This window comes from Erinaceus europaeus, chromosome 1 (genome assembly GCF_950295315.1).
Source record: "Erinaceus europaeus chromosome 1, mEriEur2.1, whole genome shotgun sequence".
Taxonomy (NCBI): domain Eukaryota; kingdom Metazoa; phylum Chordata; class Mammalia; order Eulipotyphla; family Erinaceidae; genus Erinaceus; species Erinaceus europaeus.
Window position 1 is genome coordinate 117516212 of NC_080162.1, and position 27849 is coordinate 117544060.

Genomic DNA, 27849 nt, shown 5'->3' on the forward strand with positions numbered 1-27849 from the left:
GGGGAGAGATAGAGACAGCTGCAACACTGATTCGCCATTTTCAAAGCTTTCTCCCTGCAGGTAGGGGCCAGGTGGCTCAAACCTGAGTCCTTGCACATTGTAACTTAGGCTCAACCAGGCGTACCACCACCTGGGCTATTGAATAACCTTATTTTTTAAAGTGATTTATTTGGAGGTAACTGAGCACTAGAGAACAGAACTCACAGGCCTGAAGCCCAAAGGGCCCAGGTTCAGTCCCAGGTGCCACCATATGCCAGAGTTGAGGAGTGCTCTGGTCTCTCTCATAATAAATAAATCTTACAAAAAATTATCTATATAATAGGGTTAACCCAGTGGAAACAATCTCCCATGCCTGAAGGCATGGCAGTGGATTCCATCCAACTACTCCCCCTCCCCTCAGAAGCACAGGGAGTTAAGGAATAGAGTGTACTTTCTCCTTGGGCTCAAGTGCTCCCATGTTGCAGAGCCAGGGAACATACAGGAAGTAAAATGCTGCTAAAAAGGTCATTTCTACTGACTGAGTTCCTTCCAGCCCTTATAGTGATGAGGGACTAGGTTTACCATACAATCTCTTTGAACTGAGGCTGATTTTTACAGTTTTCTTACTGTGCCTGCTATTCCCAGTCTTCTGGAGCTGAGCATAATCCAGCTTTATTCCAATTTTATATCTCTCTGAACTGCAGTTCCCAAGACCCTCAAATAAACTGACGCTTCACAGTTTTGCCCCAGGTTGCTTATATAAGGAATGAAGACAACACAAACAAAACCCAAGAGAAGCGCTAAGAGAGACCCAGAAGATCTCAGAGTGTGAAATGGTGGGCACAGCCTTTACATAACTCTATTCAAAGATATAAGGTAAGATGAAGAATTCACCATAGAGAGGCCGGGTGGTGGTGCACCTGGCTGAGCACACATATTACAGTGCACAAGGACCCAGGTTCAAGCCCTTGGTCCCCACCTGCAGGGGGAAAGTGGTAAAGCAGGGATGCAGGTATCTTTCTGTCCCACTCTATCACCCCCTTCAGTCTCTATTTATGACTGTCTCTATCAAATAAATAAAGATAATAAAAAAATTAAAAAGAAAGAAAGAACTCACCAGGGAAAGGGATCTGGTGAAGGTTCACTAGATAGAGTGCACACATTACCATGAGTAAGGACCTAGGTTCAAGTACCATCCTACAAGAGAGAAGCTTCACAAGCTGTGGAGAGTGCTTCAGGTGTTTCTCCTCCTGTCTCTCTCCCTCTTTTTCTCTGTCTTTCACTTTTTATCAAATAAAGAAAAATTGTTACTGAGAATGGTAGAGTCATGCAGGTACCAAACCTCATCGATTACCCTGTGGCAAGACAGAGAGAGAGAGAGGGAAGGGGGAGAGAGAGGGAGGAACCAGAGAGCTAGAGAGCTGGGAGCTAGCTCACCAGGTAATGCATGGCCCAGGTTTGAGGTTTGGCACCATATAAGCATTATAGACATAGGAACCCAGTGCTAACAGTAGATTAACAATATATTAGACACAGGTTATAAAAAACCAAGTCTTTAATAAAAAATATTCAAATATAAGTATACAGAGGAAAATTATAGAACATACAGAAAATAGACTGACAGAGGGTATAAAATCATAACAACCAAGGCCTGGGAGGTGACACAGTAGATAAATATTAGACTCTAGGGCATGGTTCATTCTCTCTTCTCCTCCTCTCTCATGAGGAAATAAATATTTTTTAACCCACAAAATAAAAATATGCAAATATACCTGACTAAGAACACATAGTATGAAGCACAAGGACCTGTGCAAGGATCCGGGTTAAGCAGTCTGCAAGTGTCCATCTTTCTCTCTCCCTCTCTCTCTTCCTCTCCTCTCTCAATTTCTCTCTGCCCTATCCAACAAAATGAAAAGCATTCCCACCAGGAGCAGTAGATTTGCAGTGCCGGCATGGAGCCCCAGAGACAACCCTGGAGGGTAAAAAAAAAAAAAAAAAAAAGATGTGTCTTTCAGCTTTCAGTAATTAACAATATAAATGGGGAGAAAAATCAGTGACATTGTAGAAGATTTTAATGATACCACCTAAAATTGATTAAAGTGACACATATAGCACACTGTGCTAACTATGCACAGTTGGAGTTGGATACTTTAAAATAGAGTATTTATAAAAATTGATCATCCTTAAGTCTTAATAAGTTTCAAATGATTGAAAGCATGTAAACTAGAAAATCCCCAAATATTTGGAATTTGGGGGGGGAAGGAGCTTCTAAATAGCCCATGAAATAAAGAACACCTTACAATGGAAATGAGAAAATATCTTTTCAATTTTGCCAACTGACAGGCTAAAAAAGTATATTAAATTTACAAGTCTCCAGTAATAATAGAGGTAAACTTGCCTATGATTATGAGATTGAATGTTGTGGATGTGTTAATTTGAGTAGATTAAATAAAGAAAAAGTTGTGGTCCGGGAGGTGGCGCAGTGGATAAAGCATCGGACTCTCAAGCATGAGGTCCTGAATTCAATCCCTGGCAGCACATGAACCAGAGTGATGTCTGGGTCTTTCTCTCTCCTCCTATGTTTCTAATAAATAAATAAATAAATAAATAAAATCTTTTTAAAAAAAAAAGATTTAAAAAAAGAAAAGAAAAAGTTGGAGTCAGGTGGTAGCACAGCAAGTTAAGCGCACGTGGCACAAAGTGCAAGGACCGACGTAAAGATCCCAGTTCAATCCCCCAGCTCCCCACCTGTAGGGGAGTCACTTCACAAGCAGTGAAGCAGGTCTGCAGGTGTCTATCTTTCTCTCCCCCCTCTGTCTTCCCCTCCTCTCTCCATTTTTCTCTGTCCTATCTAACAATGATGACATCAGTAACAACAACAATAATCACTACAACAATAATAAAAAAAAAAACCCAAGGGCAACAAAAGGGAAAATAAATTAATTAAAAAATAAAAATAAAAATTCCTTTTAATTTATTTGGAGGACAGGCGGTGATGCACCTGATTAAGTGCACACATTCCAGTGTGCAAGGACCCAGGTTCAAGACCCTGGCCACCACCTGCAGTAGGAAAGCTTCATGAGTGATGAAGCAGGGCTACAGGTGTCTCTCTGTCTCTTTTTTTCATCTCCTCCCCTCTCAATTTCTCCCTGTCTCTACCCAACAATAAATAAGTAGTTTAATAAAATATTTATTTATTTATAAGGGGGGACAGAGAGTGGTGAGAGAGAGAACCAGAGAATCTCTCTGGCACATACAATGCTGGAGATTGAACTTCGACCTCATGCCTTTTAGCACTATACCACCAGCCAAATCTAAAAAAAAAAAAATCTTCTTAGTGATTATTTGGACAGAAAACTTATTTGGTGGGAAGAAGAAAAATTAACTTAGGGTGGTAGGGGGGCTGGAGGGGTACAGATAGCATAATGGTTATGCAAAGAGACTCTCATGCCTGAGACTCCAAAGCCCTGGGTTCAGTCCCCCTTACCACCACAAACCAGAGCTGAGCAGTGCTCTGGTAAAGAAAAAAGAAAAAGAGAGAAAAATTAACTTTTCAGATCACAGCTGACCCTGTTGGTATTATGGGAGGTGAGATTTGTTGTGTGCATTGAAGAGGAAAGTGACTGGGGCTGGGGAAATACCCAGTGGTTGTCATGCAAAAAGACTGTGATGTCTGAGGCAGCAAAGAGGAAGATGAGCATGACAACGGATAGAATGCATTAAAAACTAGAATAAATTCATTGACTGACAGGCATTAACTAATTGTGAAAGATATCCATTCAGATCCTGGACTGCTAGAGAAAAAAATTAAGGCAGGAAAGGTTGCTAGGTAGTTACTGTATTACTTAGAGCTGAGACTGTACCACTCTCAGTACAGTGAATGCCCCAAATGATGCAAAAAAAGCTGTGGCTTTCAGAGACCGAGTCCAGGTCTGGGCAGGCACTAGAGTCCAGGGCAAGGAGTGCCTCTGTTCCCTGCAGGGCCCCAGCTGGGACCTCTCCTTCTGTGACACTAGGCAGGGCCCTTCTGCGAAGGCCTGGTGTCCTCCTGAGTCAGATGGAGCTGTGAATCCGACTGGTTTCAGGGAAAAGCTATGAATCCCCCACTGAGAATCCAGGGTGGAGTGGGTCTGGGTCGGGGGTGTGGGTACAGCCACAGCAAGCAAATGTCATCAAGGCCAAAAGCCGGCACTCAGTCTGAAGCTCCTACAGCAGGTATAGATGAACTTGCTCAGAGCCTCAGAATACCTAGTCTGCATATAAGCCTAACACACCAGGAGCCTGGGGGATAGCACAGAGGTAATGCACTAGACTTTACATGCCCAAGGTCCCAGGTTCAGTCCCCAGCACCACAGAACAGTGTTCTCTTTCTTGAAAATAATTAAAATAAAATCTTTTTTTTTTTTTTTGCCTCCATAGTTATCACTGGAGCTTGGTGCCTACACTACAAATCCATGGTTCCTAGTGGCCTTTTTTTTCTTTCTATTTTTATTGCATAGGACAGAGAGAAATTGAGAGAGGAAGGGAATATAGAGAGGGAGAAAGAGAGATGCCTGCAGACCTTCCCCCCTGCAGGTGGGAAGTAGGGGCTTGAACCAGGATCCTTGCATGGGTCCTTGTGCTTTGTACTATGTGTGCTTAACTGGGTGTGTCACTGCCCAGGCCCCTAAAACAAAATCTAAAAATAAATTTCCTTACATTCTGAGATACCACATAGGAAGTTGAAAAGATTATGGGGTGGGACCCTACAGCTGCCATGTGCTCACTGGATGTCCATCAGTCATGGACTTGAACCCTCATTCACTTTAAGCAACTGTTGCTGAGGACTTATTCTGATGCAGTCTCCGCCCCCAGGTTTTTCTATGCCCCGCTAAATCCTAGAGTGCCCCCTTTCAACCAATCCTGGCTCCGCCCCCAGGTTTTTCTATGCCTCGCTAAATCCTAGAGTGCCCCCTTTCAACCAATCCTGGCCCTACACGGCACCCCTGGTTGTCGCCCAATAAAAAGCCCCCTCACCCCTCCCCTCTCTCTCTCTGGGCTCTCGGCTCTCCCTCTCTGAGGTCTCGCTCCCTGCTCTCCCCCCCCCCCGTGGTCAGCCATTGCTGGCTGGCTCCACGTGGTCTGAACCAAACCTCCCCCCCCATCCTATAATAAAGATCTGTGTACCCCTTTGCTCTGGACGTCCGCTCTCTTCTCTGCGGTGCAGCCCGACACCAGACCACCTCAACAACATCTGGCGCCCAACGTGTTCCATACCCACACCACGCCCGGCCTGAGGTCTCCGAAACCACCCAGACACAGGTACGCATCTGTGCAACACAAGCATGGGAAAGGGTGACCACACCTGATGTAGATCCATCAGCTCCCATTAACTCTTTTCACCAAGGCTCTGATGAGTCATTGGCGAGCTTCATCTCAAGGGTGAAGAGAAGCTTAGAGAGAAAGGTTTATAATCCTGACGTCCGCACACTACTCCTGCGCTCTATTGTCTGGGAAGGCATGACACCACAATTCCGTCAGTTTTCTAGGAAATTTAAATTGGCTTAGGCAGTATCTCTATCTGCCCACAAGCTGCCTCCAACCACTGTTTGACCTGTTGAAAGGAAACAAACAGCCCTCTTCAAAACGTAAGTTAACTCCTGAGGCCTCCTTGGCACTGGAAAGGGTGAACCAGGCCCTCCAGGACATGCACCTTGTTCGATTCTCCCCCTCCTCTCCGGTAAACCTTCTAATCTTCAACTCCACCCCCACAGTAGTAGGGGCACTGTGGCAAGACCATGGGGTTCTCGAATGGCTTCACACACCAGTAGGAGGAGCTCCAAGACTCCTCACTGAGATAGATGCGTTAGCATTCATGGTTCGCCAAGGGAGAAATAGGTCTGTGCAGGTCTTAGGGAAAGAACCGGATTTAATCATTCTGCCCTTTTCTCTCACAGATACAGAGTGGCTTATACGCCATCATTCCCGCTTTGCCATAAGCTTCGTGGGGTTTCCAGGACAAATAGATAACCATTTTCCTTCTAATAAATTGATAGCTTCTTTACCTCTTCTGCCTCTACTAGCACCTAAACTTTTCTCTCGGGATCCCATTCCCTCTGTTCCTACAATCTTTACTGATGGCGGAAAAAGGGGAGCTGCTGCCCTTATATATTACCAAGACAAACAATCTCCTAAACCTCTCTTTACTGAGCTTCCTGATAATTCCCCTCAGTACAAAGAACTTTATGCTGTTTTTCTTGCACTAAAAGCTGTACCAGAATCCTTCAACCTTTTTTCTGACAGTGTGTATACTGTTAACTTACTTCCATGGCTTGCTCGTTCGTATGTGAAAATTGATGACAACCCACTTTCCCCTCTCTTGATTCAAATCGCCTCTATGCTCTGTTCTCAAACCCAACCACTGTATATTCAACACCTTCGTTCCCACAGCCCTCTTCCTGGTTCCCTGTCCGAAGGGAATGCCGCAGTTGACCGCCTTGCCTCCACAGGAACTTTCCCAGTCTCTGTCTCTGATCCTGCTAATTTTCACTCTCTAACCCATGTTAATCTTAAAGGCCTTCAAGCTCGATTCCCTGATGTTCCTGTACCACAGTTAAAACATACCCTTGCTACATGCTCTTCTTGTGCAAATCTCATAAAGACACCTGCTATCCAGACTCTTGGGGTTAACCCCCGAGGTTTAAAAGCTAATGCTATTTGGCAAATTGATGTCACCCACATACCAAACTTTGGCAAACAAAAATATGTGTTTGTCTCAATTGATACCTTTTCTAAATTTATGTGGGCTACAGCTCAGACAGGAGAAAGTGCTAAAAAGCTTGTAAGCCATATGCTCTCTTGTTTTGCCGTTATGGGGGTCCCATTACTTTTGAAAACAGACAATGCACATATGTTTTCAAGCAAACAATTTAAAGATTTTTGTTCCCTCTGGAATATTACTCATACCACGGGCATTCCCTACAATCCACAGGGACAAGGCATTGTCGAGAGGGCCCATCAAACACTGAAGGCTCAACTAAATAAAGATAAAGGAGGAACATATCCCCCCAATATCCAGCTAGCAAAAGCCTTAACTACGTTAAATCTATTTAATATTTACAATAACTCAGCCTTACCCCCTATTATTCTTCACTGGCAAACACCATCTACCCTCCCATCTATTAAGGTGAAATGGAGAGACCCACTCGATAAAGTTTGGAAAGGGCCTGACCCATTATTGACCATGGGAAGGGGTTTCGCATGCATTTTCCCTCAAAATTTCTCTAAACCTGTCTGGGTTCCTGCCCGCCATGTCCGACAATACCCGCAGGATGGCGCTGTTATTCCTGAAGAACAAGAAATACTACAAGAGGACCAGATGCAGGATACATCCCAGGACCCGTAATGTGACATGGCAGAACCTGCAAAGTCTGGCTCACAGAGACCTCTCTCCTACCCTTTCCCTGTATGTCTTATGTTATAACTGGCCAGTTGTTTTTGTGAGTGAGTGTGTTAAATGACAAATTTTTTTTTTCTTTTTTTTGCATGACCCATCTGCTTGGAGTACTCTAAAAGGTTATTGGCCTTATATAAAAATGCTGGATGCAGCCAAAGTTTCTGGAGACGTCCAGAAACATTCCAAAATTTTTTTTCTTTCTCCCTCTTTTGAATTTTATATATAGTTTTGGTATATATGTAAGTGTTTAGTCTTAAACTGTGTGACTAATGACAGATTTAAAATTGTTTTTAAATAATGTGTTTTTATAACAAAAGTTCTTTTTCCTCCAGTTTGTTATAACTAAATGTTTATGGGTATGTCTCAAGTTTGGTAACACTAACTTAACGGTCAGAAGTGTAACCCTACAGCTACACTTTTACCAGACAAGGTAAAAATTAATTGTTAAGGTAACTTACTATTTAGGTAAAAGTCTAAATGTTCAACGTGACTATTCATTCCCAAAACTAAACTATATAAATTTTATATACAGGACACCTTTGAAGGGCCCCCAAAGGTGCCCTGTAAACTATCTTGTGGAAATTAATCCACAACATATCTGGCATCAATCTGGCACTGTAAACGTTAAAATCATTGTCACGAATATGCGTTAACTCTCTAAGCAATTTGAGTCTGTTTAAAATACATATTTTAGCTAAAATTGGTCTCAAGATCCTGCGGTAGAGGCTGCTACAGGAGGTAACATTAGATGACCTTTTAATAAATCATAAAGAGATTCTAAACCAATTATAATCATCGAGGTATCAACTATAACAAACCTATAACTTGTTACCAGTTCAAATTAACCACGAGAAGCAGATTGTTTGTGTTTCTTTCACAGGAATCCCGGAAAAACCATCTGAACCCCTGCACACCCTGACGTCACTCACTAGATGGCACGACTACCGTGGCACACCCCCCGAAACCCTAGATGTCACTCAACGTGATCTGAAGAACCTGATACACGAATTCCAAGGACAGAACTTTCTTCATGCCTGGTTACCGTTCCTGCTTCTGACCTGCTTGTTACGTGTTGGCAGTTCCAGCTAGCTATCTACAAAAGAGCAACATTCCAGCGGCTGACCTCCCTCATGCAGCGTTGCATCCCCTGCCAATTCCTCCCCTAGCCATCTACTTCGGACTGAGACTTGTATCGGACTTTCTGACATACCCTATATACATTTTACACAATTTTGAAGCAGCTTATTTCCCTTCACGCTGCTGGGTTTTCATAGACTGATCCTGAGTAATTCATAGACTTTACAGACTGTTGCCTTGAGGACTATACGATGCCAAATAGCCCCTCTGTTTGGTGGGTCATGCCTCCCGCCTCCCCCTCATTATGTACCCTTGCCCTTTTCCCCACCCAAACAGGGAATGTTCCTTTACACACCAATCCTTCCCTTCACACCACACTGACTTTTACTTCTCCCCTTCGTGTCCCTTCCTATTTTGTTATGTCATTTAGGCTTATGCCCAAAAGGTTTCTGCCCCATGATAGTCTTTTATAGACTTTGTACATCTTATGCAATTACTAGATAGAAAGATAGAAAAGATGTAGAGATACTGTGAAGAGATGGTTGAGCAGGCTGCGCTTAAACCTATGAGATGAGTCTCTCCAGGTAAGTCTCTCTCTCTAAAGAGGGGTTGAGCACAGGAGGACGTTTAAATCTCACAAGGTTGGCAGCCATTTAAGCCTTCCCTCCTCCACAGAAAGTCCTACATCTTCCCACTTGAGCATGGCATTCCTCTAAAACATTTAAGCATGCTCCATTTTTCTTTACTATGTCCATTTAGATATAAAGGGATAGGAGGAGATGTTTCTGAGGACTTATTCTGATGCAGTCTCCGCCCCCAGGCTTTTCTATGCCCCGCTAAATCCTAGAGTGCCCCCTTTCAACCAATCCTGGCTCCGCCCCCAGGTTTTCTATGCCTCGCTAAATCCTAGAGTTCTCCCTTTCAACCAATCCTGGCCCTACACGTCACCCCTGGTTGTCGCCCAATAAAAAGCCCCCTCACCCCTCCCCTCTCTCTCTCTGGGCTCTCGGCTCTCCCTCTCTGAGGTCTCGCTCCCTGCTCTCCCCCCGTGGTCGGCCATTGCTGGCTGGCTCCACATGGTCTGAACCAAACCTCCCCCCCATCCTATAATAAAGATCTGTGTACCCCTTTGCTCTGGACGTCCGCTCTCTTCTCTGCGGTGCAGCCCGACACCAGACCACCTCAACAACAAGCAACCCTTACCCATGGGGCCTTGCAGTTGTATATCTGGTGGAGCAACCAGGTTACCATGCACAAAGACCCGGGTTCAAGCCCTGGTCCCCACCCGTGTGTGTGTGTGTGTGTGTGTGTGTGTGTGTGGTGTGTGTGTAGGAGAAGAAGCTTCGCAAGCAGTGAAACAGGGCTGCAGGTGTCTCTCTCTTCCTCTCTCTATCTCCCCCTCCTCTCTCAATTTCTGTCTGTATCCAAGATAAAATAAAATATTTGAAAAAGAAAAATGAACCCTTCACCCAGGTGACAGGACAGTTCAACTGAGAGGGCGCCTGCTTTCTCATCTGCCTGACTCAGGTTTGAGACCCCTACACCTCACAAGAGCACTGTGGCACTGAGGGAAGCTTCAGCAGTGTGGCATCTCTTCCCCTGCCCCTTCTGTCTGAGAAAGTCAGATCCATGTAAGTAAATATGTGTAAAAAAATATGAATCCTCCCACAGGGGCATGGCTGCAGCAGATGACTCAGTCCCCAGGGAGCAGACCTGAGGCCTAAAGGGAGAGGGGCTCTCTCTAGGAGGCCCTGCTGGTGGGAGGCGAGCCAGAAGAGAACCTGGGGTTGGGAAGGAGGAAGGGGAAGAGGCACTGGCAGGTTGCTCCCATCAGACCCTGTGGCATGGCCAGAGCCCCCTACAGACAAGAAATTTGACCAGAAGACTCCTAACCTTAGTTGGGGTTACTTGACCCATTGTTCCAGCAGCCCTTGCAGCTGGAACCAGCCCAGGTTTCCGCCTACTCCTGGCTTCTTGGGACAAGAACAGGAAGCTGTGTTTTTTACAAGAACACACACGACATGAGGGGAACCACATCCGCTCTCCTCACACAGGGAATACCACAGGCTCAGCACAGATGCCTCCAGCCCTAGGCCCCATGCACAGCAGCACACATCATGGACAGCCCCAAAGACAGGGCAGTCCCAGGGACTGGGTGGTGGTACACCCAGTAGAGTGCACATGTTACCATGAGCAAGGACCAAGGTTAAGCAGTGCTGCAGGTGTCTTTCTCCATCTGTAGCTCCTCCCCCTTCCCTCTCAATTTCTCTCTCCATATATATCAGAGAGGCCAGGAGTTGGCGGACCTGGTTAAGTGTACCCTTTATAGTGTACAAGGACCTGCATGGAGAAAGCGTCACAATGGGTGAAGCAAAACTGCAAGTGTGTCTCACACCTCTCCTTCTCTATCTCCTCCCTCAATTTCTGTCTCTATCCAATAATAAATGAATAAATATTCAAAGAAGAAAGAAAGAAAAAAAATAAGAAGGGAAAGCATGGCCCCTGGGACCAGTCGATTCATAGTGCAGGAATTGAGCCCTAGTGATAACCCTGGTGGAACCAAACAAGCAAAAGATTGGAAAAGCCTAGTGCTCCCTCAGAGATTAGTGACAACACCCCTGCTGGGGGCCATCTCCCCTCCAGTGATCTCAGGGGCCTGTGGTTCCCAGTCCTGCAGATGGGGCTGCATATAGCTTATCCCCACAGCAGGGGAGCTCCCTAGGGGGACCAAGTGGCTTGACACCCCCCCCCTCATAGGGGCAGCCACCATAGATAGAGGGATAGAAAGTGTTGAGAAGGGCAGAAGTAGATAGCATGATGGTCATGCAAAGAGACTCTCATGCCTAAGGTTTCAAAGTCCCAGGTTCAATCCCCCACACTGCCCTAAACCAGAGTTGAGCAGTGCTCTGGGAAAGAAAGAAAGAAAGAAAGAAAGAAAGAAAGAAAGAAAGAAAGAAAGAAAGGAAGGAAGGAAGGAAGGAAGGGAGAGATAGAAAGAGAAAGAAAGGAGTTGAGACGAGCCCAGGGACTCAGTCAGGAGCGGGCAGCAGCTATGCAAAGAGAGAGAAGAATGATTCAGTGTGAATGAATGAAACAAAAAGAAAAAGCATGCAAAGGTAAGGCTGGGTCAGAGGGGTAAGGAGTTCTGTCTGGCTGCTCCTAAGGCTAGAGAGACTTGGCCACACTCCCTCCCGTGGGCTGTCCCCTCCTAGGTATGCACAACTCTTACAAGCCCAAGCCACTGATGACATTTGGGTAAGCAGACCTCCAGTGAAGTGGGGAGGAGGGCTGCTTCTGCAGGTTCCCTGGACCTGGGTTCAAGTCCAGGAATGGCTACAGTGAGCTCCCTAACCCATGGTCCTGGAAGAAGACCTTAAGAGGCTATGCTGGCAGCTGTCCTCTGCTGACCTTGGGCTACACTAGTGACATGGTGACAGCACCCTCTCTGGTCTGAGCCCTGGGGCTGGGGAGAGCCCCCAGCTGTGCTCAACCCCTACTGTCCTGGTCCGGGTACCCCCACAGCCCCAGTGCACTCACACCCACACCCACTCAGTTCCTCACACACAGGCTCAGGGCTGCAGCCTTGTAGGAGCCCAGCTCCACACCCCCACACACAGCTCACACATGTGTTCTTTCACCAGGAGGGTCCAGCTGCCCCAGGGCCACTAGGTCCCACCCACCTCTTACTCACCGGCCAATGTCTGAGCAGACCTTGGAGTCAGCAGCCACGGCCGCGTGGGCAAAGGCCCGGGGGCCACAGGGTGGGTGGCCGTGGGAGAGAAGGACAGCAGACACTATGATGGCCAGGGCCACCCCCAGCCCCAGCAGCACTAGGCTGACTGTGGCCCCCCGACTCTGGGCCATGGCTATGTGATGCAGCAGGGAGACAGACAGACAGAAGGATGGACCCACAGGCTGGACAGATGGACAAATAGATGGGGGTCAGAGACAGACAAGCACACAGATCAAGAGGCCAGGCAGCTAAGTGGAGAGTAGGAGCAGGATGGTCAGACAGACACTGGGGAGGGGGTGGACAGACAGAATTACAGAGGAGCAGTGGACCAGTGGGCAGGCGGGTGGGTGCGGGTGCGGCTCTCCCTGCTCCAGCGCTTGTTCAGAGCACGGCTGGCCACGCTCTGCACTTCTACTTTCCAGCTCCTGCTCTTGGCCCTGGCGGGAGGCCAGCCACAACCAGCACAGAGGCTGTGGGGAGTTTCTCTTTCCAGAGAGGACAGAGGAGTCAGCACTGCTTAACCCCCTCACTGCTGAGGCCTGGGCCCGTCCCTAGCCAACCCTGAGAGTCCAGTGGCCACCCTGATGCCCTCAGTACCGGGGCATCCCTGGTCCCCTTGAGCACACAGCCTGGCTCCTGCCACCTGCAGATGACTTGGGGGTCCAGAGCTCTCTGGTCCCCCACAGCCAGCCCCCCAGTTCCCAGGACAGCAGGTCTGCTGAGTCCCCTCCCCAGCATCAGGACCCTCCCAGCACAGGGCCCAGAGACACTGGGACAGTGGGTGGGGGTGGATCCCCAATGTGGTGTTATCGGGACCTGGGCTCCAGTCCCAGCTCAGCATCTCCTGGCCATGGTCTGGGGGTAACCAGGAGGAGATCAAATGCCCCTGGTCACAATGCACTATCTACCCTGATCAGCCACTGTCCACTCCGGCCTGCTGGCCTAGAAATGCCACCCTGGGCCTCCAGGAACTAAGGCTGCTCTGTTTCATGTGTTTGTTTGATAGAGAGGAAATCGGAACATCACTCTGGCATATCTGTACCCATCCCTCCCTGGAAATGCACCTACTTCTCCACACCCTGAGCTATCCCTGCACTGATGGTGACTCCTTGCCTGGACCCAGCCCTGCCGAGGCTTCCCAAGGCCCAGGAGGGTGGTGGCTAAGAGAGCAGGAACCCCTCCCCCAGAGGGCTCAGCAAAGGAATAGGGTGCAGGGCCTGGGGGCCAGGACTGAGCCTTCATCCACACAGCTCCCCATTCCACACTCCACATTCTTCTGGGCTTCCTCAGGCCTTCTGGTACCACAAGAAGGCACCACACAGCTCCCCATTCCACACTCCACATTCTTCTGGGCTTCCTCAGGCCTTCTTGTACCACAAGAAGGCACCACACAACTCCCCATTCCACACTCCACATTCTTCTGGGCTTCCTCAGGCCTTCTGGTACCACAAGAAGGCACCAAGCAGGCCAGGCCTGCACGATTACATACCCTGTCCCCAGCCACCCTGTCTTGAGGGGCCGTGGACCCCCAACCCGCTGGGCCTGTTCCCACAGCCGCTTTGCAGGGTACAGAGTATTGGGGCACATCCACCACTGTCCCCACACTCAGCAACATTGCTCAACCAGGACCCAAAATGCATTCCTGGGCCAGGGCCAACCCAGCCTCTGGGAAGCAGGGACAATGGAGACCGTGGATCGGGGTCCCCACAGCCACCATCCTAGTCAGGCAAAGGCCAGGGTCAGGGCTCAAGAGCAAAGCTTGGGAAAGGAACAAGCATCATTGATGGATGGCTAGGAGGACCAGCTGGAAAGGGCCCAGGGACCCTCCAAGGAGGTAAGGGACAGGGGATGAGAGGAAGGGGGAGCCATAGCCCCTGGCTTCTGAGACAATGCTGGGATGAGACTCACAGATCTGAGCAATAGGGGTGCATCCTGCCTGGGCCTTGGGGCACAGGGAGCTCCTGGAGCAGCCCTACCCCTATGGGGAGCAAGTTTTCCCCAAAAAAAGCCTTCAGTCTTCTCCTGTACAAATGGGGTAAAACCTTTCCTCTGGAGCCCAGAGGGAGCTGAGAAGTGACTTATACCCCCCCAACCAGCCCAACCTCCACCCCTCAGAAGATTGTAGACTCCAAAGCCCTGGGTTCAAAGCTCAAGATCTGCAGGCACAGCTCCTGTGGGGACCTTGCTGCTACTGGTTTTCTGTGTCACTGCCCCCCCCAACACCAGCATGAACAGGCAGGATTTCACTCAGAGATAACAGGCTCATTCAGATAGAGACAGAGAGGGAGAGATACCACAGCAATGGATACAGAGATACCATAGCAATAGCTATAAAGGCAGGAGATACATCACAACAAGAGACAGATGCAGAGACACCACAGCAACAGATACATACAGAGGGGGAGAGATACCAGAGAAAGAGAGACATAGGAAAGACCACAGCAGTGGAGACAGAGATGCCACAGCAACAGATATAGAGGTAGGAGAGATGCCACAGCAAGAGACAGAAGCAGACACACCTCAGCAAAAGACACAGAGACACTACAGCAAGAGAGAGAAACACCACAATGGAGATCGAGAGAGACACAGAGAGGGAAAGATGCCACAGAAAGAGAGAGGAGAAATGCCACAGAAATTGAGACATAGAAGGAAAGAGCACAGCAATGGAGACCAAGATAACGCAAGAATACAGAGATAGGATAGATGCCACAGCAAGACAGAGGCAGAGACAGCCCAGCAATAGAGACAGAGACATCATGAGAGACACTCAACAGCAATGGAGACACAGATCAAGGCAGAGCCACCACAGCAGTAAAATCTCCCCAAGGGTCACTGTAGCAGCCCCATGTTGTACCAGGACAGGGTGCACATGGCAGAGCAGGCACACTACCTGATGAGCTACCTCTCCAGGTTGTAGGTACTCGAAGCACTAGGCTGTCTTGCGTCATTCAAGAGAGCCCAGACCTGGCTTTCCCTGCTGCCCTCGGCCCCATGGTCACTGGTAAGGATGGTGACCTCCCCCTGCCATCTCCATCAGCCCAAGCAGTGCTGCCCCACGGGTGTCAGCAGTTTGGGCAAAAGAACCAGTCAGCTGGCCTGGAAGGCAGACAGGAAGGGTTGGCCCACTGTGGGACCGTGGAGGCTGTGTCTTTCTGTACTTGCCCAGACCTGCCGACCTGGGCCTCGTGTCCAAGCCCTGACCCTGTGGGACCTAAGGATGTCTTCCAACTCACAGTTCCCTGAGAAAAGAGTCTCCTTCTAGAGCTGCTTACAGCTTGGGCTGCAATCTGGCTTTGTTTGGAAAACCACCCAGGGCTAGCTCTGACCAACATGTTGTGCTCCAGACTCTTACAACCCTACACTGGAGATCTCAACTTCACTTGCAAGAGGTCTTGGCAGGCTGGTTCTGGGTGCTGGGTGCTGGGGGCAGAGGATGTAGGTACCCTAGCTCTCAGCATCTCCATAGCCCCCGACAGGGGGGAGTACCAATAAGAAGAGATAAGAAAAATAGCAAGAAAGGAATGAAAATGGAGGACGGGGGAAGCACATATGCCAGAACCCACACAGGTGGTGCTGGTGATTGAACTGGCAGAATGAAGCACAAGGTTTGTCACTGGGCCAGCTATCAGAAAATGCATTAAAGTTTTAAAGCTGTGCACAGTGCCTGGGGTCAGGATGGAGGTCACACAAGCAGGACTCCTTCACGGGGATTCCTTCCCTTCCAGCTGTTGACCCAGGAAGGCTCTGAGCTGTCCCCCTCATTTCTACAAAGCCCTCTGCTGTCCCAGGAGGTGGGTGTCAGTGTACAAGGCCTTAAATGGTGATGTCTGACTTCCTCTGACCTTTGAGCAAGAAATACTCTAGTCTCTCTCTCTCTCTGTTGATATGTGATAGGTAATAAACAACATCTTGCAAATTTTGCATCCTAAATTGATGCCATTTTGAAAAATATCAGAGAGACAGAAATAAGTTAGCTTGGGGATTGCTCAGTGCTAGAAAATTGAACAATCCATACAGCCAGAGCAGAGTTTTGCCCACTGTGGGAGGGGGATATCTGGAGAGTTTGCATTTTCCATGCTGCACAGGAATTCACACTTTTCTACAGGGGGAAACAGGTTTCTGTATTCAGCCACATAAGTAGAGAGAGGTGATCACAGCAGTTAGGCCTGGGAAAGGCAGGGAATCAAACTGGGGCTCTCAGGTGTAAGAATACCTGTCCAGCTGGCAGACTGCTCCATTCTTAGCCTGAATTACCAATCTGTGGGCTCATGTTGAAATAAGACCTTGGGGGCTGGGGAGATAGTATAATGGTTATGCAAAAGGGTGTCATACCTGTATTTCTTAGCCTTCAGTTTCAACCCCTAGCTTGGCATCCCAAGTCTGAGCTGAGCAGTGCTCTGGTCTCTCTCTCTCTCTCTCTGGTTTTTTGTTTGTTTGTTTATTTAATTTTAATTAATTTATTTATTTTACCAGAAGTCTGCTCAGCCCTGCATCACGGTGTTGTGGTAATCTCAGAGCTTTAGGCATGACAGTCTCTTTGCACTAGCATTATGATATAGAACCCTGCCTGTCTCACTCTCTCTGTATCTTTCTCTCTGTATCTCTAGCTCTCATTACTAAACACTACAATAAAATGTAATATAAAATAGTAAATAAAAAAGATATTGGGTGGAAGTGATAGCCTAGTAGTTATCATCTTTCTCTCTTTAAACCTATCTCTTATCACTAAAAGTATTAAAAAATTAAAGTAAAAAAAATATTTTCTTAGCAACAAAAAAGCAAATGACCCCATCCAAAAATGGGCAGAGGATATGAACAAACATCCACTACAGAAGAGATCCAAAAGGCTAACAAATACATGAAAAATTGTCAGAGAAATGCAAATAAAGACAACATTGAGATACCAACTTACCCCTGTGAGAATGGCATACATCAAAAAGGACAGCAGCAACAAATGCTAGAGAGGCTGTGGGGACAAAGGAACCCTTCTGCACTGCTGGTGGGAATGTAAATCGGTCCAACCTCTGTGGAGATCAGTCTGGAGAACTCTCACAAGGCTAGACATGGACCTTCCATATAACCCAGTAATTCCTCCCCCAGGGATATATCCCAAGGACTCCATAACACCCAATCAAAAAAATATGTGTACACCTATGTTCATAATGTTCATAGCAGCACAATTCATAATAGCTAAAAACCTTGAAGCAACCCAGGTGCCCAAAAAGAGATGAATGGCTGAGAAAGCTGTGGTATATATACACAATGGAATACTATGCAGTTATGAAGAACAATGAACCCACCTTCTCCGACCCATCTTGGATGGAGCTAGAAGGAATTATGTTAAGTGAGCTAAGTCAGAAAGACAAAGATAAGTATGGGATGATCCCACTCATAAACAGAAGTTGAGAAAGAATAACAGAAAGGGAAACTCAAAGCAGGATTTGACTGAATTTGGAGTAGGGCACCAAAGTAAAAATCTCTGGGTTGAAGGTGAGGATGGATATTTGGCTTCACTTGAGGGGGTGGGTGGCGAAGATGGGATGGGACACAGTCTTTTGGTGGTGGGAATGGTGTTTATATACACTCCTATTAACTTGTAGTCATATAAATCACTATTTAATTAATATGAGAGGGGGAAAATTGATTGAATGTCTCAAAAATTTTAATGCACAGACCATAGGCCGAGTCTTTGAAATGTTGACTATCTTAAAAGCTTAGACCAGGGAGAACTGGTGACATTACTCTATAAGACACAACTATACACAAATAATGTCAAAGGACATAAATTATGGTGATGTAGTGTATAATACAGCAAATCCTAACAAAGGCAAAGTTAACCCAGTTACCAAATAATATTATTATAGTAATATAATAATATTATATTAAAGTTAACCCAGTTACCAAATAATATTATTATAGTAATAAATATCTATTGTCTTCTTAAACCCTAAGACAGCAGGAACCTCCCACCTCTTCTATAAAGCCTATATCTCTCCCAGTCCTGGAACCTCTAGGGTGGAACTCACTTTCCTGTACACCTCTCTCAATTCATACCAAATGATATTGCATCTGCTGATCCCAACCTAATCAACGCAACTAGTACCACATCAGCATGCTTCACTTCAGACTGTGTCCAGAGATGTCAGGAGTGGAATGCCAACCCTTCATCCTCATTACTCAGGTCAGACCTTTCCTTTCATAGGATTCTCTAATTCCATTCCAGGTGGTTCACTTCCAAACAAAGTACCAAATCCTAGATATAAACCAGGTCCTATGAGATAACGGCATAAGTTCACATGGATCCATAAATTAGGGCAAAATATATACCTGAAAGCAGAAGTGTACAACAGTCTGCAGTGAGTCAGTATATGCAGCAAGCAAGTAGAAAGACCTTAAAAGACACCATAAAGTTCCTAATGAAATAGTGTTTACTTACACCTAGATACCCTCCTCATCTACTTCCTATTATACTTCCCTCAGTCACTCCAAAGCTAACCTTATCAATGTAAGGACTGTAAAAGCTGAATAAGGACAAGAGACTGGCATACTTTAATGACTCTGTAGTCACTATCAGGCCACCCCATCAGCTGGGGCCATTGTTGGGGAATCTTGAGATTCCCAAATAGACCTTGAATAAATCCCTCTCTCCTTTGTTACCGGTCATCTCTTCAGGAACAACACAATAGACCCCTTTGTGAGCCCCCATAGGACCTTGCCCTCAACATGGATCAACAATGGCAGAGAATGTTCTATCCTCCGAAGGGAGGCTGGACAACATACTCTATCTTCCACCTGAGAAAGATAGGTTCTGAAATTGGGGCAGCTTGCAACATTCCTACTCTTGACCACAGAATGTGAGCTCAGATCTACAGGAATGTAGAGGTCACATAGGCTCCTAAGCTAAATATGGACCCCAGATCATATCAAATCAATGGGGTTTATAGTCAACAATATTTATATACCTTTCCCATATTTAGGAGCTATTCTCTTCCCTGATCCAGCTTTCTGGTCCTTTTTCCAGCCATGACATCATCTCCCCCAGACAATTACTTGGATCCACCTGCATATCAGATGTCAGGCTTAGAGAGAAAAATAAAACTAGTATAGTCTTGGGCCCTTTGGAATATAATTAAAATAGGACTACTAACTATCTACAAAATGGAGCACCTCCCCCAACTCTTCATCTGCACTATTCCAGCCTTTAGGTTCATGATCAGTCAACAATTTCTTTGGCTTTATATGTTAGCTCTTTTTTTAGTCACCAGGTTCCAGATGCTAACATGATGCCAACTGGTCTTCCCTGGGCAGACGACCTCACCAATGTATCCTGGAGCCCTGCTTCCCCAGAGCCCTGCCCCACTAGGGAAAGAGAGAGACAGACCGGGAGTATGGATCAACCTGTCAACACCCATGTTTAGCGGGGAAGCAATTACAGAAGCCAGACCTTTCACCTTCTACACCCATGGTGATCCTGGGTCCATACTCCCAGAAGGATAAAGAATAGGGAAGCTATCAGGGGAGGGGATGGGATACAGAGTTCTGATGGTGGGAATTGTGTGGAGTTGTACCCCTCTTATCCTATGTTTTTTGTCAGTGTTTCCTTTTTATAAATAAAAATGGGAAAAAAATTTAAAAAGAAGTTATTGGTCTGGTAGAAAGATCAGCAGTTAGCATCATTCTCTCTTTCTTTCTCTCTCTCTCTAACAGCTAAATATAATAATACAATCAAATACAAAATAATTAAAATAAGAAAACTTTGGGCTTAGGAGCTATCTGAGGAGTTCTACAAAAGACTTTCATGCCTGTGCCTTTGAGAACCTAATTTCAATCCTTGGCTCCACCATTAGCTTGAGCTGAGCAGTGCTGTGGCATATCTCTGTGTGACTTTCTTTTTTTTTTTCTTTCTTTCCTCCAGGGTTATTGCTGGGCTCGGTGCCTGCACCATGAATCCACCGCTCCCAGAGGCCATTTTCCCCCCTTTGTTGCCCTTGTTGTTGTAACCTCGTTGTGGTTATTATTATTGCCATTGTTGATGCCATTCGTTGTTGGATAGGACAGAGAGAAATGGAGAGAGGAGAGGAAGACAGAGAGGGGGAAAGAAAGACAGACACCTGCAGACCTGCTTCACTGCCTGTGAAGCGACTCCCCTGCAGGTAGGGAGCCAGGGGCTCGAACCGGGATCCCCACGCGGTCCTTGCGCTTTGTGCCACATGCGCTTAACCCACTGCGCCACCGCCCGATCCCCTCTGTGTGACTTTCTTACTGCATCTGTGTCAGGAAAAGAAAACGAAGACAATAGTCAGAGACTAGAGCCCTTGGTTGGCTCTAGTCTCCAGTGAGGTACATTCTGCTCTGTGTCCACAAGGTGGTGACATAACACAGCAGGGCCCCTGCTGGGCAGGCCTTGCTCCCACTGGAAGGCCCCTTGGTCTGGACTAATTGTTGTTTTGGGAAGGGCGTTTGCAGTCTGTTCACAAGATCTGTTCTTGGAAGCTTCCCTCCCAGGAGCTAGAGAGAGGAAGAAGACAGAGTTCACTGGGCAGAGCACCAGGCTTATGTGGCTGAGGCACCAGGTTCCCTTAAAAGGGCCCTGAAGTTCTGCTTTGGCTCCTCCTATCTCTGTGCCAAGGGTCATTCCCTTTCTGTCTCCTGCACTCCCTTTGAGGAAAAAAGATTTGAGAACCTCTGCTGGAGTGCTGGACAATGATGATCCCAGTGGAGTTTCCACACTTCTCTGCACAAGGACCAGGGTTGGAGCCCCGGTGTTCCCCTACCTGCAGGGGGAAGAGAGGTAAGCAGATCTGTGGGAGTCTGTCTTTCTCTCCACCTCTCTATCTCACCCTCTCTCCTCAATTTCTCAGTGTACTTTAAAATCAAGGAAAAAGAACAAACAGGAGGGGGTTGGGGAGAATAGCCACCAGCATCCCTGGATTCATAGTACTGGCATAGAGCCTCAGCAATCAACCTAGTAGAATCCAAACTAGAAAAGGGGGCAAGGTAGATACTATAATGGCTACACAAAGACACTCTTGGGGACAGGTAGTGGCACACGTGGTTGAGTGCACATATTACAATGCACAAGGACCCAGGCTCAACCCCTGGTACCCATCTACAGGGCAAAAGCTTTATGAGTGGTGAAACAGGGCTGCAGGTGTCTGTGTGTGTCTCTCTACCTCCCCCTCTCTTCTCAATTTCTCTCTGTCTCTATCCAATAATATATATATATATACATGTCTCATGCCTGAGGCTCTGAAGTCCCAGGTTCAGTGCCCCAAACCACCATAGTGGTCTGGTCCAAAAAGAAAAAGAAGGAGGAGGAGGAGGAGGAGGAGGAGGGGGAGGGGGGGGAGGGGGAGGAGGAACAGAAGGGGTAACAAAGTACAGAGAAGAGATAAAAGAAAAATAGAAAGATAGGAATAGGAAATGGGAGAAACTACACATGCAGGAACCTGCACAGGTGGTGGTTGTAATTGAACTGGCAGAGTGAAGGACAAGGCTGGTGTTTGTCATTGGGCCAACAATCAGAACTGCATCAAAGTTTCAAAGCTAAGCACAGTTCCTGAGTCAGGGTGGAGGTCACACAAACACCCCCATGGACTGAGCGCCACCCCCACCGAGCCCCACTCCTACAAGCCACGCCCACCCAGGTCGGGTCACAGGCTTTGCGCCATATTCCCACACACTGCAAGCTCTTCAGGCAGTTGCCCTCAGTGAGTGCCTCGAGTTTCTGCCTGTGTCCACTGTGCCTCCACCCCTGGTCTGGGGCTGCTGGCACGGTCCCCTCTCAGGACTCCGCAGTGCGGTGTGGCCGCCACTCCGCCAGGCTCCCAGCTCCGTGCACAGGTCAGTGAGGACGCTGCTGAAAAGCAGCTCAGTGTTGACATTTTCAAATTGTGTATGTTCAGCTGTGATCCACTACTCTTCATTCTGCCCCTTCAACTCGTGTGGTTTATTTTGTTTGTGTTTTTCTCCTCTGCTGGGGAATTATGCAGATGCAGTCTTTGCCCTCAGGCTTTGTCACTTTCCGCAATATTCTCAAGTGCCTCTCCCAACCAATCCTGTCCCAACACGTCACTCCTGGCTGTTGCCCTATGAAAAACCCTCCTACTTCCGGCCCCCCCACCCGGTTTTTTACCTGGGGGATGGGAGGGTGGTGCCCCTAGTGGGGACTGCTGTTTTTGGCTAGCTCCATGTGGCCCAAACCACTGTGCTCTGACCCAACAATAAAGAATTGTGTTCCTTCTCTGCTCCAGAATTTCTTTCCCTCTCTCCACCATGTCCCGCTGCCTCAAAGCGACATCTGGCACCCGAACAGGGACTGACCCGCCCAGCCGCTTGACCTTCTGCGGACATGGGACAGGCTTTCTATCTCGGAGACATTTTGCTTGGGGCCACACTGTGGACTCTCTTGACCTTGATCGCAGTGCTTGGGAGATGTGGGGGGGGTGTCCCCTCCCATGTCTCCTTTAAGGAGCACTGACTCTGGCCTGAGAAGCAGCCCTAGTCTAGCCGACCATGAGGCTCCTATTTTGGCAGACATGTCTTGGGCTGCTGCCACAGCTTCTGCGGCCCCTCCCTCTGCCACTTTTGCCTGAGGCAGAATGCCCTCTAGGATTCATGATACAAAATGGAAGAATCTGAAAAATTAGTTCACAGAGCTCAAAAACAAAACTTCCCTACCATTTCTTCTCCCCCAAACTCTCTTAAATATCTTAAGCCTGTTTCTGTCTAACCTCTCTGCTTTCAGTAGTCTTAAACCATGTGAGTAAAAATGGTTCAGCTAGGACATTACAGGTCTAAATTCGTGTTTAAAATGACATGTCTTCGTAACAAAAGTTTTTCTCCTTGTGTATTGAAGACCATGTTTATGTGTGTGTTTGAAGTTTGGTAAACATTAACTTTAAAGTTAAAAATGTAACTTTAAGGCTACATTCTTACCAGGCAAATTTAAATGAAAAAGTTTTCAACATAATTCTCATAAAGGTAAAATTAACTTACATTTAAAGTCTGAGGTAAAAATTAGTTAAAAATCAATATATTTTAACTAAATTTGGTCTGAAAATCCTGTGCACACCTAGGGTGTGTTTCCATCTTGTATGGGTGTAACAAAAGGTAAAAAAAAAAAAAAAAGACGTTATCGATATGTAAAGCTCTCAAATACCTTCTCAATTAGAGGTAGAACCAGCCCAGGTGAACAATAGATTGCACAATAGTTATGCTAATGATTCTCATGCCTGAGGCTCTAACAATGGTTCTTGGCCTTACCACATTTTATTGTGCTTAAATTGGTTAAGCAGCCTTAAAATGATACGAGAAAGACCTTCCAAATTTATAAAGATACTTAAACCAATTATAATCAGTGAGTATCAATTATAGTAAACTTCTAACTTGTTACAAATTTTATTTTTTTCACAAGTAAGTGATTGCAGCTGTCAAGACTTCACATGAAGAAACATCTCCTCATATGGTAAGATATTAAACTATAAAAAGTTCCTCCATACATAACCTTTATAAATTAACAACATTCACATATTCTTCTACACTTAACTGGTGTATCTCGTCTTGCCACTATAGACCTGCCTTTGTCAGCCAACAATTTAAAGATGTTTCCCTTTACAACATCACCCATGCCACAGACATCCCTTACTACCCCCAAAGACAAATGGTTGTTGAGAAGGCCCACCAAACGCCTAGGCTCAACTAAGTAATAAATAAATAAATAAATAAATAAGGGGAGATACATCCCCCCAATACTCAGTTGGCTAAGGCACCAAAACTCTTTTTCTATATAAAAAATTCAAATCAGATGCCCTGCTAACCACGAGAAGCAGATTGTTTGTGTTTCTTTCACAATAATCCTGGGAAAAATCATCTGGACCCCTGCACACTCTGACATCACCCACTAGACGGCACGACTACAGTGGAACACCCCCCAAAACCCAAGATGTCACTTGACGTGATCTAAAAAACCTGATTCACAGACTCCAAGGACAGAAATTTCTTATTGCCTGTCTGCCTTTCCTGCTTCTGCTTTGCCTGTCATGTTTTGGCGGTTCCAGCTCACTCTCTACAGAAAAGCAGAATTCCAGTGGCTGACCTTCCCCATGGAGATAGACGCACAGTGTTTCATCCCCTGGCATTTCTCCCCCTAGTCATCTACTTTAGACTGAGACTTCTATCGGATTTGCTGGTATACCCTTTGGACACTTTACACAATTTTACAGCAGCTTCCTTCCCTTCACGTTGCTGGTTTTTCATAGACTGACCCGCAGTAGTTCATGGACCTTACAGCCAGTTGCCTTGGGGACTGTACAGCGCTGAACAGCCCCTTCACTTGGCAGGTATGTCCTCTCGCCTGCAAGCCCTGGCCCCAGAGGCAGGAAATGTCCTTTGAGGCAAAAGATGCCCCCAGAGGCAGAAGATTCCCCCAGAGGCAGAACTCCCCACCTCATTAGTAGGCCCTGCCCCCAGAGGCAGGGGATGCCCCCAGAGGCAGGAAATGCCCCTTTGCGCACCAAGTCTTCCCTTGACATCACACTGGCTCTTACTGTTCCCCTACTTGTCCCTTCCTGTTTTGTTATATCATTCAGGTTTATGCCCAAAAGGTTTCTGCTCACCCCTACACTACTATTGCTCTGTCACAGAGTCTTTTACAGACATTGAACCATCTTAATGCAATGACTAGATAAAAAGATAGAGAAAGATGTAGAAAAATTGTGGGGAGATGGTTGACCCTGGCAGAGCTTAACTTATGAGATGAGTCCCTCCAGGTAAGTCTCTCTCTCTGAAGAGGGGTTGAACACAGGAGGGACACATGAATCTCACAAGGTTGGTGGCCATTTAAGCCTTCCCTCCCCCACAAAAACGTCCTACATCTTCCCACCTGAGCACAGCATTCCTTAAAAACATTTAAACCTGCTCCACTCTCTATTTCCTTACTGTGTCCATTAGATATAAAGGAAAAGGAGGAGATCCTGGGGAATTATGCAGATGCAGTCTTTGCCCTCAGGCTTTGCCACTTTCTGCAATATTCTCAAGTGCCTCTCCCAACCAATCCTGTCCCCACACGTCACTCCTGGCTGTTGCCCTATGAAAAGCCCTTCTACTTCCGCCCCCCCCCCCCCGCCCAGTTTTTTACCTGGGGGATGAGAGGGTGGTGTGCGTAGCGGGGACAGCCATTTTTGGCTAGCTCCATGTGGCCTGAACCACTGTGCTCTGACCCCACAATAAAGGACTGTGTTCCCTCTCCACTCCAGATTTTCTTTCCCTCTCTCCGCTGCATCCTGCTGCCGCAAAGCGACACTCCTCCTCTTAACATTTTATCTATTTTATTTTAATGAGAAAGACACAGAGATACCAGACCCCTACTCAGCCATGGCCGATGGTGGTGGTGCTGGAGATTGAACCTGGGAGCTCAGAGCCTCCCTCAGGCAGGAAAGTCTTTTTGCAGAACAACTGTGCTATCTCCTCACCCCCATCATCATAAACATTATTATTATTACTTTCCCCAGAGCCCCACTCAGCTGTGGCTGATGTTGGTGCTGGGGACTGAACCTGTGACCTCAGAGCCTCAGGCAGGAGCATCTTTTGCAGAACCATTTTGCTGTCTCCCCAACCCATTTGTTCCCATTTGTATCTTATGTAATTTTTTAATTCTTATTTTACTTATTTTATCTTTGTTTAATTGGTAGACTCAAGGTTTACAGTAATGTTGGCAGTATTTCACATCTCCTCATAACAGGGGTCTATAAAGCACTCACCTCCAGCCCAGGGCCTTTCCCACCATCCTGCTTCAGGACCTGAAAGCCCCTGCTCCCCTCCTTCCCATAGTCCTTTGCTTTCCTGCAACACACCAAACCAGTCCCTGTACCTGCTGGCCATTCCTTGCTCCTGTACATTGTTTTCCATTCAGAAACACATCCTTCTCCAAGAAGCAATCAAAATGGAAGAGTCATTTTCATCTTAAGGAAGGCTGACATCAGTGCCCATTTAAATAACTATTCCTGGGAGAGGAGAGCAGCTCATGGGTAGGAAGCTGGCCTCCCCACACACATGGTCCAGGCCCAGGGCCCAACATCTTCACCCAGATGTTTGCTGCTCACTCCCCAAAGAGTCACCTCCTTCTCTCCCTCCCTTCCTCTCTCCCCCCTTCTTCAAACAAATGAAGAAATCTACAATAGACAAGGAAGGAGGAAGATAAAGAGGAAGAAGAGAAAAAAGACAGAGAAAGAAGTGGGGAAATCCCCATTCTTAGTGAGCCCATCCCAAGAAGCCATAAGGAAGCACCTCCTGGAAGACTGGGTATAAATGGTCCCCAAGACAGTGGAAGCTGCCAGCTGCAGTCTCCTGCTAACCAGGTTTGTGGATGGGACCAACAGCAGAAAAGCACTAACTGAGCTCCATTAAAAAGGTTAAAAAAAAAAACTAGTATAGCCACAGGCCCTTGGGAATATAACTAAAATATGCCTACTAGCTATCCACAAAACAGAGACCACCCCCCCAACTCTTCATCTGTACTATTCCAGCCTTTAGGTTCATGATTGATCAACATTTTGTTTGGCTTTATATGTTAACTCTCTTTTCAGCCACCAGGTTCCAGATGCTAGCATGATGCCCACCAGACTGACCTGGACAGACAACCCCACCAATGTGTCCTGGAGCTCCGATTCCCCAGAACCCTGCCCCACTAGGGAAAGAGAGAGGCAGGCTGGGAGTATGGATCAACCTGTCAATGCCCATGTTCAGCGGGGAAGCAATTACAGAAGTCTGACCTTCCACCTTCTGCATCCCACAGTGACCTTGGGTCCATACTCCCAGAGGGTTAAAGAATAGGAAAGCCATCAAGGGAGGGGATGGGATACAGAGTTCTGGGTTTTGTCAGTGTTTCCATTTTATAAACACATTTTTTAAAAAGGTTGAAAAAGAAAAATCAGTGCCAAGCAGTGGTGCCTCTGTTGAGTGCACACATTTTTATGAGCAAGGACGCAGGTTCTAGCCTACTATCAGCCTACATGCAGGGTGGGAGCTTTGTGAACAGTGAAGCAGTGTTGGAGGTATCTCTCTCCCTGCCCCTCTCTCTCTCTTTGTAAAATTGCATTTGTTTTATTACATAGAATAGTGTTGGAGAGTGGGCCCACTAACTGGGAAGTCCAGGCCATTGTTTCCATGAGAATCTGAGCAGGTAGACCCCCGGCCCTACCCCCACCCCAGGTCGAGAAAAGGATAGGTCCCCCTGACCTCTGGAATTTATGATGGTTGGACCCCCGGACATAGGCGGCTTTCTACACATGCCACTCCTCCTCCCTTTTTAAAAAAAAAGCCATGAATTATATGTATAGCTAACTTGAAAACCCTGTACATCCCCATTGCTCAGCTGCCTCCCCCCACTGCCCTGAAATGCCTGCAATTTACCTCCATAAAAATATACATTGTGAAGCTTGTGATCAAACCCTGTATGGTAACATTTTACTTGTGATAAAATAGTTTGCAAGTCAATATGTGACTATACATTGTGTTGCTCTGTGTTTGGGTTAGTGATTACCTCAACCTTCCCCCCTAGCTATGGGCTTGCCTTTTTCCCTCAATAAAGAGATGATCCCCTGAGGCTCTCCCAGAGCTGACTACC

General features: G+C 46.9%; 1 protein-coding gene and 1 long non-coding RNA gene across 9 annotated transcripts in view; one reads left to right on the forward strand and one right to left on the reverse strand.

The window, feature by feature from the left end:
• Positions 1-27849, reverse strand: part of GGT5 (gamma-glutamyltransferase 5) — a 55988-nt gene that overhangs the window by 27366 nt on the left and 773 nt on the right. The window contains exon 1 of one of the 6 annotated variants that reach the window (XM_060194954.1): positions 12183-12735. The exons of 1 other annotated variant lie outside the window; for it this stretch is intronic. In XM_060194954.1, coding sequence (XP_060050937.1) covers positions 12183-12355 — 173 coding nt within the window. In that variant the 5' untranslated portion in view covers positions 12356-12735. Of the gene's footprint in view, positions 1-12182; positions 12736-27849 lie in introns of those variants that run through there. 4 more of the 6 variants (XM_060194946.1, XM_060194964.1, XM_060194970.1 and 1 more) reach the window with 4 other exon arrangements.
• On the forward strand, positions 20705-27844 carry LOC132539468 (uncharacterized). Of its 3 annotated transcripts, none has more exons than XR_009550779.1 (3): positions 20705-21015; positions 23641-23691; positions 26392-27844. It is a non-coding gene; the product is annotated as an uncharacterized LOC132539468 (long non-coding RNA). The 3 variants fall into 3 exon arrangements; XR_009550781.1 differs by having other exon boundaries at positions 23645-23691; XR_009550782.1 differs by lacking the exon at positions 20705-21015 and adding an exon at positions 21557-22067.